At 42.7% G+C, this 14,614-nt stretch overlaps 1 protein-coding gene across 2 annotated transcripts in view; it reads right to left on the bottom strand.

The window, feature by feature from the left end:
• The window catches only part of FLT1 (fms related receptor tyrosine kinase 1), a 113,153-nt gene that overhangs the window by 43,657 nt on the left and 54,882 nt on the right, over positions 1–14,614 (bottom strand). For both annotated transcript variants that reach the window (XM_074568532.1, XM_074568540.1), the window contains exons 11-12: positions 14,244–14,358; positions 5,300–5,408 (exon numbers count right to left, since the gene is read on the bottom strand). In XM_074568532.1, the coding sequence (XP_074424633.1) occupies positions 5,300–5,408; positions 14,244–14,358 (224 nt within the window). The remainder of the gene's footprint in view (positions 1–5,299; positions 5,409–14,243; positions 14,359–14,614) is intronic.

The following is a 14,614-nucleotide window of genomic DNA, read 5'->3' as shown; positions in this document are numbered from 1 at the left end:
TTTTACTCCTAGAATGCAAGCTCTCTGCGTTTATTTGTAGCCAATATTCTGATAAAGTCATTTCCTTCTTCTCGGTCAAGTGACATCGACTTTGGCCATTTTCAATTGTTCTTTCACTGCTAATTGCTACAGCACTTGGCTGTGAACTTGACTCAAAACCATAAGAATGGTTTCATCTTTCATAATGGAGAATTATGCCTTCTTTTCTTGTCTCATAGAGCATGAACAACTCAACGCCGTCTTTCATTCAGTTCCATGCTTACCAACGTTGCTTCAGGTTTAATGTCACAGCAGCAGGGGCACATGAAGAGTAGATCTGCAGTGAATAGGATCCCACACCTTTCAGTAACATTCTTCATTGATTCACCAATCCATCAGAAAGCTTATCCCTAAATCCCCACTGTACAAGCCTTGGCTCCCCAGGGGAACCACGAACACGACTTGCTCACTGCTGCCTTTCAAACAAAGTTTCTGCCTGTTGAAAGTCTGGTATCAGTTGCTCCCCTTAATATCCTCTTTCTGCACTTAGCCCTGAGTGTTAAATACAGGGTAAATGAGCTCCTGCAAGTCCTGGATTGAAATTTCCTCTGACGGTAGGTGCCTTCCAGGGAGAGGATTTCTGTTGGTTGAGCTCATTGTGCCCTTGCAGTGAGAGCAAGGCAGCTGTACAGTCACCGGCTGTAGTTCAGCTGTGTAGTCCAAAGATCAACCTAATGGAGGCAGTGACACTAACGTATTAGACTGGACATTAAAGCCCGTGTGTTGACTTGTTCCTCTTATACATGATTGGGACCTCCCTTTTTTCCTCTATCCAGCAAACAAAACTAAAAGAAAAACTTAAAATTTAGTGAACTCATCTATGAGTGACTATCACCAGCATCCTTTTTGATATGTAAGGGTGCATGGTGCCAGATTCTGGTCTCAGTTAAGAACGTGTTGACTGGAAGTGCTACTAAGATTAAACCTTTCCCTAATGGGGTTACAGCATATTTAGCCTAAGCCATCGAAATGTACTTGAATATACTTGGTTTGCGTATGGGCTAAAGTTTACAGCCCATGGTGTGACAGAGGCACCTCCAGAGAGCAACGCAACCCATTGCCTTAAGATGAGCCAAATTCCAGAGATCCTAATCCCTCACGCTTACTCATGAAGAGATCCTACATGACCAGTTTAGGCTTAGATACCTAACTTTAAGGCTTAAGTTAGATGAAGTGAATCCTCTGCTTGATTTTGTTAAACAGCATTGAATTCAGACACACTTAAATGCAATCCAGGGTCCAAAGTTTTGATCATGAGTAAGCATTTGGATGAAAGAAACTGCTGCGTCTTACTCTCAGTACACCTCAAATTGTTCTGATCTGTGTTGGGAAAGCCAGGGTACAGGTCTGAAATATTGCACATTTTTGGCTTTTGCAGATGCCAGCACTCAGCAAATGCTAGGAAGAGCCAAGCAAAACTCTTAAGATGAAACTAAAGATCCCCTGGGATCAAGGCAAGTGAGCTATTTTTAATGTAAAAGGATAACATGCCAACAGAATAATATAGTTGTAACTACTTCCATGTTGTCAGGTCTGGAGCTCTTCCTAGATGTCTCTTCTGTGAAGAAAGACTATTTTCTGAAAAATCTAAGGACAAAAGCAAAATGCACAGGATTCCAAGAGAATCATTTGTTTAAAGGCTGGGAGCCCCTAATATATGACACCTCTCACCAATTGTTACAGGCTCAGGCTAGCTAAATAACATGGCTGGGAATAACGTAAAAGGGTTTTATTTACTTTAGTGATTTGAAGCTTCCTGTGGAAATAGCTCCCAGGTTTCCTGATGGAAGATTTTGTTTATCTTTGCCAAGCACCATCAGGAATCTCAAAATAAAATGCGCTTAGTGACATTGGGAAACCAGGGAGATAAGGCAGAGCTGTTCCTGTTTCACCCTCTGTAATTGCAAACACACCCATGGGCCTGCTGTGTGCCAGCAAAACAGCCCAAAATGTAGGGAAAGGGGCAGGCTGGAGGGAAGGGGGCTACCCCAGCTAAATTTGGCATAAATAGGTTGTTAGAGAGACTGTTGTGGTATCAGTGAGCCGGAGAGCCTTCAGAAATCACCTTTCCACATCTCCCTTATATAAGTCCAACAGCTGCTTTTGTGCCCTGAACAAAGATTTGCTTTTAGAAATAAGTCAGTGTGACAATACCCGAAAAATACCCATTTGACAGAGGCCATAGGAAAGGAAAGCTATGGCAGAGCCCATGGACTTCATGTCCTACACTCTGGGGCACAGGGTATAAAATTATACCACTCTCAGACCTCCCAGAAACACATATGCGAGTCGCACTTCAAGCCCAGAAATAATGAGATTTACAATAACTTCAGAAAGGGCTTGTTCTTACTGGGTGCGCTCTGCTGTACCTTCTTCCACTTAGCTCCTCAGATCTACCTTTTCTTGAAGGGGTGGAACATGCCACTGTCAAACTAAGTTTGCTGAGACAAGCTCTGCCTTCCCACAACTTTCCCAACAGTTTCTGCCTATAGAAAAGAGACTCCTCGACCACCACAGCTGCTTCACTGGAGCACGTGTGTTTTCTAATCCCCAGGACAAGATCTGAAGGAGATTGTCCTCACGGAAAGGGATTCTTCCTGTTCAGGACAGGCTTTGTCTCCTTTCTGTCTTGTCCCTTTTTACAGAGGGCAGCAGCTCCTCTTCCTGCATGGAATCGCCTTCTCCTGCTTAGACACTTCTCTTACACTTACTTTGGTGTGGTTCAGGCTAGTTTCATATGGCGCCAGCAGACCCAACAACATAAGATAAACTGGCCCCAAGCTGTCACACAAGACCTGAAGTATTGGTTTTGGACTCATCAGAAGGAAATACTTTGCAGTGTCCTGTTCACATCCATCAGCTGTTAGGGCTCTCATTTTTTTGCTCCCTCAATGTGTTTTTCAGCAAATGCTGGACGCATTTGTTTCATTGTCATGAAACACAGGCTGTTACCCAACCACAGCAGTTTGGTCTCAGCGCAACGGAGGAGAATTATGATTACACACTGCGAGCCCAACTGATGCACTATGTGCGCAAACCCAAAGAATGAGCCAAAATTGATTTTGCAAGGACAAAACAGCAGTATTGTTTAAACAAACTGCCTTCAATCAGTGCCACCGAGTATCAGTGGATGATCAGGGCTTTCCATGTCACACAACTGAAGTGCTCAGCTCCAGGAAACAAAAGGACAAATGCACTTCAACTTCACCACCCTGTATAGAAAGTTTGCTATTAGTGAGGATATTAAGAATTTCCAAGCCATAATAAAGCAGCCACTCCTCTTTCTGAACACCAGCCAATACAAGAGCCTTCAAAGGAAATTCATAATATTCTGCATGTTCTCATGCAAGCTTTGGTATCAAGGAGAAGGATTTCTTTCTATCCCTGGTCAAGATCTAAGTATGCGAGATCTAAGTAGGGAAACTAACTCCTTCATGTCACTGGACTAAAATATCTTAAAACGGCCATCAGAATGTTGAAAGGGAGATGTGGGTACAGTGAATGGGCCCCATCAAGCTTCAGCTTCTTTTAGTTTCAGGATCTTGCATGGACTTTTTGAAGACTGAGGACTAAGAGCTAGAGAAGGCCAGATTCAGCATCTTGCACATTAAAAGAGCCTCAGCGAGTGACTCTCAGTGACTGCTCAAAGTTACATGTGAAGTCCCCACATAAAGATGAGAACACAGCTCCATCGGCACATTAATTTATGGAGAACTATGTGCCGTTGTTAGCTTTCTGTCCAAACAGACACAGTGTAAGGATAGGAATGAAAGCAAAACTGTGATTTGAGAGCAGGGACAGCAGACATCTTCAAGGTGGCAAATGTTCTTGTCACATCCATTAATAGAACATGGAGATGTTCTTCTTGTTCCTGTATTTTAACAAACAAACTGCCTTTGTGTCACTTATCTGTTTAGACTTCAATAACTACTTCTCATGCTTGTTACCAGTGTTCTATGTTATAGATAACTGGCACTTTCGAAATGTGGAAGTGCATTACCACAGCTAGTCGGAATATTTAAAAAATAAAAATTTTGTCCCACAAAATCAGGAAGGGGGACATTTTTCAAAGAATTTTTCTTTTTTTCTTTAAACAAAGCTAGTGAAGGTGTGTCTGCTCTCTTTTGGTATCTCTCGGTATAGTTACAAAATGAGTTTCACTACAATAACACATCATAATGATAAGTGAGAGACTGACAACAAAAACAGACAAGAGAAACAACAAAAATTAAACAGGATGCACTAAAATTATTTTTTGCTTTCAACTTCAAGATTATGATTTTGGGGTTAAAGTATCAGAATATTTTAATCTCTCTGTCTTTTTCCATATTTCGGAATGAATTGCTTGTCTTTAACGGCCTACACTGAAAGTTGTGATCAGCCTAAGTGCTCTAAGAACTACCATTTTGTTAACAAAACCAAAATAACATCTTTCACCAGAAAACAAATCCTTTGCTATGGTATCTGCAGACATTATGCTGCTAAATCATGCAGTAGTTATTCTCAAAAACTCATGGTGTTTTTTTCAGTAATTCTCGAAATCAGATGTTTAATCATTTGTCTCTGAACCTGCAAACACTTGCATACATCTAATAATGTAAAAATAACTGGAAACATGCTCATATGTGCAGCTAACACAGTGAGTCTTCTCAGTGCCATGGCCCAAATGATGTCCAAGGTTGTTTATCTCAGAAGAGGGAACAAAACTCTCTACTTTGTACCCTGTCACTTTTCTACCTACAAGTTGCCATAGTCCCCGAGAGCTGCGAGGGGCTGCCCAGGTACCGCAGGCATCCCTCCTCCAGCACCATGCTGCCTACAGACGCTGGCACTGCTCTGGGCACTACCCTATGAGATCTCCTGGTTGGCAGGATGAGGCTATAGACACCATCAGTGTCACACACGAAACTGGCTTACTGGTTTATGAAAATACAGTAAAATGTCACGTATGGAATGACTGCAGAGGCCAGGGCGTTTAAAAGGGGGAATTACAGGTTGCTGTATTTGTGAGCAGTTTGTGTCACGGTGGGATACTCGATGGAGGGATGAGTCATTCACCTAATTCGCGGTCTTTCTTAGAAATCCAGACCAGCTGCTGTGAAAAACCCTTCCAGGATCACCCAAAAGCATGGTATCAGTTTACAGGTGCACACGTTACAACAATTCTCAAACTGTGGTATATGAAAAAGCCACAACAGCCTAACAGTTATAATCCCAGGACCAGCAAACACGTTTGGCTCTAGTGGGGACTAGATCTTACCTGTTACAATAAAGCTGACATTTCTTTCAGCTTTTCCCACTTTATTGGATGCCACACAGCTGTAGATTCCAGAAGACTTGGCTTCAGCTACAACGAGAGTGCTAGCAGTCTGCGAAAGAAAGAAGAGTTTTAGCTCTCATTGGATCAGGAGCTCAGTTAAAGCTTCCCTTCTCTTTTTCCTAAGTCACCATTTCCTAAATCCGATGATTCAGTCTCTCAGTGACGGGTACCATTGGGGTATTTAAAGGAGATGTCACCATATACAGTTTTGGAAACAGTGGCAGAATAGCAGAGAGCAAGACCCTTCTCAGAGCCACGATAACCAAAAATCTTTGAATGTGTCTTTCAGGTTGATTTCTTTTTTGCTGCTGGTGTAATGATAAGCTACAAAACACAAAATGTGACACAACATGGTTCACCCGAGGAGATGAGCAGCCGGTAGGGCAGCCAGACTGCAAAGGGAATAGGTGAGGAATGCTCCAGGCATTTGGATAATGCTGGGAAAAAATTAGATCCGTTTGACACTAAATGCATTTTATTTCTCTTTCATGCTCTCAAGTAAGTGTCAAGTGAGAAAAGACAGGGGCAAAAGAGATGTTTACTCATCCTCTTTTGGAATATTTCCTCTTCTTGGAACTTATTATTTCTATTATTAAATAATGATACGTTTGATTTCTTTACATTGTATTCTATCACCATATTCAGAGGTTCAGCACAGTAAATACTTTCACAAAGTGATATGACTTTCATGATGAGACCTCGGAACACCAGGGACCAATAACATTTGATGCGCCTTTAGAAAAATAAAAATCATTGTAGTAACAAGACTTATACCTTCATCATGATGGAAAACCGTGGTCTAATGGCTCGGGCACAAAGTGAAAGAAGAAAGTTATGCAGAAACAAGTGAGGTGTCATTCTGATATGGAGCTGAGACACGGGGCATAAACACGGAGCTCAGCAGCGGGACATGCTCTTAGATACTACTTAGTGGCTTAATTTTCTGTTTTTCTGACTCGGTTTTACTTCTTCTGTAAAACACGTGTTGGCTGGAGCTACAGGCAGAGCTGGGACAGTGATGAAAGAAAATTGTGTGACCGCGGAATCCCGTTGTTTGTAATTACATTTTTTTTCTAAAAACCTTCAAAATAATTTTTGTGCAATTAATACATTCTTTTAAGTCTGCCTGATTGCTGGAGTCCAGAAACAGGCACAAGAGGGTGAGTCAGTAATAAATAAGGACCAGTTATCTACATTTCTACATAAACACTGGCTGAACGTTTGTACTACTTCTGTGTCTCCAACTCAGAGACTTCATAACTATCCCCAAACTCCTTGTTGAACCCCTAAATAATACAGATCTTCTCATTTCCCAAAACATTCTTTAGTAGCAAGAGTATATTACTTTCTCTACTCCTCGAGCAAACACAGTGGATTCAAGTTGTTTGATTTTGGCTTATTTGTTTTAGAAAGCTGCCCTATGGCAAATTCAAGACCACAAGTGACGCTAACAGCACCTCTACCCTGTTAAGCTGTCCCAGTGGTCAGCTACCTGTCTGCTAACAAACGACATCTCATTTCCAGCCAGAATTTTTCTAATGTACTTTTTGGCTCTTCTGTGAGATGAAAGAGGCTCAGTAATACCAGATAGATAATTACAGCCCTTAAAAAAAATCATCCTGTTTTGCTAAATTCAGTCGTCTGACCTCTACAAATTCCTAATTATAAAGTGTGGGTCCAGCCCTGTCTATATTTTGTCATTCTCTTAGAATTCCTTCCAGTTTTTAAACATAATTTTGTAAAGTGCGGACACAGGGCCCAGCGGCAGGATTCCTGCAGCTGTTTTATCAACACTAACTCAGAATAGAAGGAAGTCCCATAACATCTGCCAGAGGCCTAATATGGGTGGTTAAACACTGCTTCTGCCGTCCCAGACTTTCCACCACAAAATTAGCCTTTTTTTCGCGTTAGTTGGCATTACCTCATAGCAACTTTACCCAGGTAGGAGCAGTGACCTAAAATGCACAGTGAAGGAGAAAGAAGCTCTTACTCTCTGACTGTAGGGCACCTGTCTTTATCCCACTACACCCGGAACCGGCGCATTACTGAGCCTCAAAAGCTCATGTAAATTATTCCTTCCACAATTAGTCCAATGGTTTGGAAATTTTTTCTGTAGTATCAAACTATATTTTGTCCTGACTTTATCAGGTATTAGATTTTAATGAAAAATTGTGCACTCTATCCAAATTTTACTGCTCCAACCCACTACGATATGATTATTACTTTTATTACACTGAGGATGGCACATAGAGTTACGCTTAAGCAGTATGACTGGAGTTACTGACCGGAGTGTTATAGATTATGCCTTTTCTTGCATATTAAATGAACCTAGAGAACATTCCTCAGTACTGAAATTCAGTAATTTAAATTGAATGCTTTTCCCCAGCATTGTTTTGGTTTTGACCAACTTGCATGGTCCCAAATACTCCTTTAGCATGGGCCAAGGATGCCGAAAGGCAACTTGCACACAACCAGCGTCTTCTGGAGGGTAAGGGAGATAAATATTATGAACACAGGTCTTAGTGCCAGAGACCAGTCATTGCTATGTTTACTTAGACTAAGGCAGGGAAAGCCATAGTGTCTAGGAAAAAGCGACTGAATTTACACGAGAATAGAATATTTTAGAGACAACATGTCTCTGCATAAATCTTTTAGCTTATAAATTAGTCATAAGGATAAGATAACATCTCTTTAAACAGTTTGTGAGCCCTCCAGTGGTGCAGTCTGTGTTCTGCATTGTGGATGCTAGCCAAAACCCACCAGAGAAGCAGCGTGTACTAAACCAAGCCTGGCATGTTGCTGTTTATTGAGCAATCATGGCTGTTTGAGATCAGTCTGTGCCACTTGGTTCCTCTATACAGCTATTGCTACAAAAGAAGCAAGAGAAAAAATTCTCGCAGCCTTGTTTCATCTGGCTTCGCAACAGAGAGTTTCAGGCCCTGGATTTGCAACCACGTTATATAGACAAAGTCTGAATCCAGTTGCCATGAGCAGACAGAAGAGGGCAAATCCTTCCTGGCATGCTCAGCATCTTGAGCATCATTTGTCCACAAACCCCATTTACTACCAAAGCTTTGATCCTTTATTCCTCCTTTCTGCACCCATCATCTCAGCTGAAGCACTGCTCTACAGGCTCATCTCAAAGCCAGGGGCTAGGGAAGCAAATCCGATACTGCTTCTGCTGGCAAAGAAAAGAGGCATAAAGCAGAAGTCCTGAGAGATGGAAGAGGAATTTACAGATTTGTTCGTGGTAGAAACCGGTGAGGAAAAGACTTGGGGGAGGGGGGGGCAGGAAGAGTGCAAAGCAACTGGCAAGATGGCTGTGCTTGGAGTCAGGGTTGGCCTGTCTTTCCCCTGGAGGGTCTGCTTGAATTCCTCTTGTCTCAAAGTAGCTTAGGTAGAGTATTCCCACTGCTCCAACTGATGGCAGAGAAGCAGGAGGAGGTTCCAGAAAACGGTTGGTAACTTGACTCTTTCATGACTCTCCATCCAGAGATTGCTGTGCTAACTTCTCTAAACAGCCCGTACATTTAAATATATTTAAAAACCAAAATACTGTCCTTTCAGCATTGAGTAGGTTAGTGCATGTCTGCCAAATATTGTTGATTCTCTCCTAGTTATGCTTTTAAGAAAACCTGTCTGTTAAAAAAACAAATTGAAGTAAATGAAATTATTTGAATTGATGAAAAATGAAATGGATTTATCTTTGGCTAAAGCAATATTATTTAGGAAGACCCATGTTGAAATATTGGCAGCACACCATCAGCTTGTTCTTGCTTATGCCAAAGACATATGATCTGCATGCCTCACATGTCAGCAAGGAGCATCAGTGCAAAACATCTGGACAACACGCTTCACCTTCTGGACAGCCACAGAAGAAACACCAAAATAATTCCAGTAGCAGGACATGACCACAGGCAGGACAGCACCCCCTTCCCCTTTGGGTCAGACAGGCGAGTCGCTGCTGTTAGAGCTGTGGTTTCCCTCTGCATCCAATGTTGTCCAGCTTGAACAGACCATGAGACTAAATGCAGACAGCTGACTGGCAAGGAGACCACACTACAGACAGCTATACCACGGGCATCCCCTGTTTTCCTTCCCCGGCCACAGGCAGAGAGAGGCAGTGCTTGATTCATGCCTCCCTCATGCACCAAGGGCCAAGTGCAGGCAGGTGCCAAGTTCTGATGCTTTTAATCTCACCACGGGCTAGGGTCAGCTGGCACCTCCCAGCAATCTCCTTCAAAGTGTTGACAGCGATTCTAGTAGCACTCAGGAAGGCCCCAGCAGAAGTTATGATGTGCTGAAAGAGAGGCAAGCTACGCTCCCACTGCTATCTTTAGCTTGGCTTCCTAGGAAGGTCACACTGTCTGTCTGTCTGTCCATCTGTCTGCCAGCCTCTCCATCTGTCTGCCAGTATCATCCCCTCAGTAATTTTTGAACCCATTGCCCGATTTCAACCAAAATTGACAGAAAACTTAAAGCTCATAAGATCTCATGCATTTCACGAAAACCAGATGTTGAGAAGAGGAGAAAGATCAAAATAAGTGCTGTTGTAGTGAGCTAAACAGCTTTCTCTTCTGCTTTGGGTTCCAGATGGCCAATCAGCACAGACGTACTGGCCAGACAGCTGGCATGTGTAGGCACTGAGAGCAGACACAATACATGCTTCCTCGTCTCATCAGTAATGAGGGGACACGGAAGAGAGCTAGAGGTTTAGGGCTTGGCATAGAAGATGCAGGAGATATGTACCCATCCTATTTTGCATGGTCACAACTTATCAGTCATGTCCGAGAGATATTGACTCTTCTGACTATCTTGCATTGCACCTTTATGTTGGACGGTCACAGTTTTTAATACTACCCACTGTCAGCACATGCCATGTTGACCCGTCATTGCCAGCCAAACCAGAGATGGACAAGAGTGAGCCTAGGTTTGGTCTTGCAGAATCTTGTTACAGGGTCACTACTTTCCATTTTCCCTGAAGTCGAGTGGCTTTGTCACTCACAAGGGATGGGACCATTAAAAACTTGTGTCAGTAAGGTATTTATGCAGTGGAAAACAAGGCTGTATATATATCTATCTCTACATACACATACAGATATGAATGATAAATCACAACTTCATGCATTACTATTCTTTATACACTGTTCCTGGGGGGGATGCAGTGTGACACAGACCCAGGTTTCCTGATACCTGTTATTGTCAGTGGTACCCCAACATTTAATAGCAGCAGAGGGTTGGGGCAGTCAGGGACTTTCCGTCCCATTTCAGGTTCTCGAGAACTTTAGCTCTAGTAGGTTATTTCCCCAAAACAAGGGCGTTTTATTCCACTCGCTCCAACTTTTCCCTGCACTCAACTGCCCTCCTGTCTACTGTATCCTTCCCTTGGATTTATCATCCTTTCTTCTTGGCCAACTCCTTCTACTCCCATCTGAACTTGCCTTCTGTGCGTTCTCCATGCCCAAGCTCTTTGTTCACCTCTCCTGCAGCTCCCTATTCCTTGTACCCCCCATACAAGGAGTACTGACTTATTTCAAAGCTGTTGATAAACCAGTGTGTGCCTGCACACACAGGAGAGAACATAAACCTGATACGTATGCACGGATACCAATGACTACACCAGCTCTTTATACCTCATTATTGCAGGTCATTCACAGATTTACATTTTAATGAACACTGATCATGCTAAGGTTAATAATAACCAGCATTATCCCTGAGTTATACATAGCAGTTTGCTTTAGCTGGGAACACTGAGAAGTGATGGTTTTTAGCAGCTGAATGACAGGAGAGCGTCTGTGACTGGTTTACATGATAAGCCTAAGAATAGCCCAACTTTGTAGGAAGTCACTGAAATGTCCAACAAAATGAGAATGAAAATGTTGGGTGGGGGAATCAAATCACTTTAAGAGTTGTCTTATGATTAAGTATTATGGCTTATGTTACAAAGTTCTTCCATTATATCACTCAAGTTTCTTAATGTCCGTTTAGAGAGGATTCAGCGGAAATGTTACTAGAACACTGTTGTCACGGTTTCTCTGTCACCAGAAGAATAATGTAGCGCAGGCTTCCTGCATTACTTTAACCGTACAGACACAGGGTTTGAGGTTTTTCTAACTTTAAATATATGCCTGTGGCTACCTTGATAACCACAGACAAACAAACAACCAATCAACCTACCACGGTGAAAAGCCACACTGAAGGGACTCAGATGTTGTGCATACAGGAAATGGGTGGAACTGGCACAATGTCTTTAAGCAAGGTGAAAACAGCTACCTTGATTGCTAAAAGAAACCTTTTGACTGTTCCTTGTTCATCTCTTCCCTTGATTACAATAGTCTCATCCTGTGGTCACCCCCATTTCTCCTTTCATGCTAACCCAAATGTGCAACTTTTTGAGTTTCTTCATCCACTTCCTACTGCTTTGTCTCCTACGTCTTTGTTGTTTCCATTGAGCTTTGAGATTGTTTTTACCATGCTTGCTATGCTTGGATGTGGAAGTGGGGTAGACGCTCTGTTTAGATAGCAGGACTCCATTGATGTGGAAGTGCCTCAGAGAGCTCTTCATAGCTGCTTGCAGTAGCAGAACTGCTCACAGTAGCAGTCCATCGGAGCCAGGCACTTGTGATGACGTGCTGCATTCAGTGAGCTCGGTGCTATTAACAGTTTTACAATATCCCAGTGGATGAGGAAGGGTTTTGTCTGAACTGTGTCCCTGTGAGTTTGGTCTGGGAGACCAAGAATGACTCTTGGACTGCAAAGAGTGAAAAGCTATAGACTCTCACGGAAAAAAAAAATAAAAAAAAATAAATCCTGGATGCTCTAGAGCAGCTGTGTGCACACAAATTATGCAACTCACAGCTTGGCCAGGAACCCAGGCTTAGTGAGCATTTTCTACTTACAATAGCAATCCAGCTGTGCTTGAAAAGCTATGGAAGAGCAGCAGAAATGAAGAAACCTTAGAAAAGCTGTGAGAAAGCTGAGCAAAGAGATTGTTTCACTAACTTCCCCTTCCCCATAGGAGCCAGGAGGAATAAAGCAATGCAAGGTAGACCTTTCTTAGTCAAACTAAACAGCATGAAGACAAGGAATACCAAGGAGAACCACAAAGTTTCACTGCAAAACTTTCCACTTAACACATGCAGAGACCATTCCTTGGTTCATTTCTAGGCACATATTTTTAAAAAGGGCTGCTTGCCAAAGACTTTAAGCAAAACCTGCAGTTCTGACACAAGGACCCGTTATTAGCTTCTTCCTCCAGGGAGGAATTTATTTGTTGACTGGAAGTTGCTTTGACATTTCAGCCACTCCTCTTCCGCTGACTCCAAAACGCATGGCCCAAAAGGAGAATGAGGTCTGGTCATTAGACAGCTCCTTCTGCACCCTGTGAACAGGTAGGACTTCACCCATAGCATGGCTAGAGGCCTTCTGGAAAATAACTGGTTCTCATCATCTTTTGTTCATCATTCCCCCTTTGGAATAGACTGTGTCTTCCTGTGCCTGAAATGATTTCCTTTTCCTCCTTCAAATCCCTCCTTATGTCTCATTTTTCATGTGCTTTCCTACGATAGTCTCCCCTAGGAAGCTGTTTTCTCCCATGTCTGCCTTGATCTTTAAGCACTTAGAGGTGGCCAGCTAAATAGAGCAAATGCCTCACTGGGATCCAGCCTGTTCCCAAGTGCTGGAATGGCGCCACGAACACCTGTGGTACTTTCTAAATAATACAACAGCAGGAGAAAATGCAGTCCCAGGCCCGATTCTTGGCTGCACGCAAAGCCCTATTTATTCTGCGGTGTGTGAAAGGGCCCTAACAGGAGAGTAATTACAGTTTATATCCACTTTCACATGCAGAAGACTGAAGGCAGCCATCAAGGAAAGGAGACCTATATCACTGGTGACCTTAGAATTACAAAAAGCATTTCAGTGTCCTTAGAAATGACAGGTCTAGAATAAGGTAGGCTTTAAAATTTATGGTCTCTTCAGCCATTACTGCCACTAATAAAACTAGTCAGTGAAACCAGATGCTGTGACAGTGGCATGGCATTGTGCACCTTCTCCTGAGCTCCTCTGTAGCACAGGCTACGCAACCATACCAAATCAGTCTCATGTATAACCCAGGGAAGTGCAGCTAATCTAGGGCATTCTTTAGGAAAACGTCTTGATTTAAAGGTTTTAACTGATGGAGAATCCTCCATGGCCCTTGGCAAGTTAATCTCGTTGGCTTTCTCTCCCACATTAGACACCAACACACAGCATGCCTACTTGTCCTTCAGAAGCGCCCGCACCTCTCCGTGGCCCATAAAGGGATGTTTGACTTGGCCTAGACACTTAACACTTAGGCAGTTAACGCAGCTGGCATGAATCCCACCATGCTCTCTCTGACTGAGATGTCTCTTTGCTTCTGTAACGTGGATTCATTTGTCCCTTTAAACTTTTTATTGCAAGAAAAGACCTGGTCATCTAATAACCTAGGACCACATCTGTGAATAAACCCTCTAAAGAGAGTAAATTGTTCAATTCTCATAGGAAAAACAACAGGAAATTGTGCAATGTCACAAAATGAAGAAAAGATGGCCTGGAACCCTGCCTCTGTGCTCCTGAGGTGCCCCAAGATACTACAGACCAGCTCTAGGAAAGCAGATATGGTAAATTCCACTGATGTACTCTCCTGGTTTGTTACTTACCTTAGTATGACTGCATGCAGAAGCACATCTCTACACCTCAGCAGATAAATACCAACTGTGGAAGCTAATTGCATTTATGCAGCTCTTCAAATCTAAACAATATAAAAATACTGGCTCCTTTACTGTAACCTTGACAGCATCGTACAGTGCTTTTTCAACACAAGCTGTCACACAGAAAGAGTATCTGCTCCTAGGAATCGTACCTTATTTTTGCCCTCTATTACTGCCGTTCGCTCAGTGATGGTCTGGATCCTGTTTCCTATGTTGCTGCCAGCTTTCAGGATGAAAGATCCTTCGGTATAAGAGCAAAAGCCATGCCTGAAGACAATAAAAATTGAAGTTTTATTGATTTGTGATAGACTGAAACATTCAACACATAAGACAAAGCAATTCTTCTGGGAACAGTGATCAGTCACGGAAACTGCAGGTGCTGTGATGACCAGGCAAATATAGTTATTCTTCATAAAATCTTGAGGTTTGTGGAGCCTGATGATTGGATCCACTTCCACAGCCCCTCCTTGAATATTAGCTCTCTGAAGTCAGTGTTAACACTTAACCCACTGTGCCTGGGAGG

This window comes from Larus michahellis, chromosome 1 (assembly GCF_964199755.1).
Source record: "Larus michahellis chromosome 1, bLarMic1.1, whole genome shotgun sequence".
Classification (NCBI taxonomy): Eukaryota; Metazoa; Chordata; class Aves; order Charadriiformes; family Laridae; genus Larus; species Larus michahellis.
The sequence above is the reverse complement of the archived record's forward strand: the minus strand, read 5'-3'. Positions and strand labels throughout refer to the sequence as shown.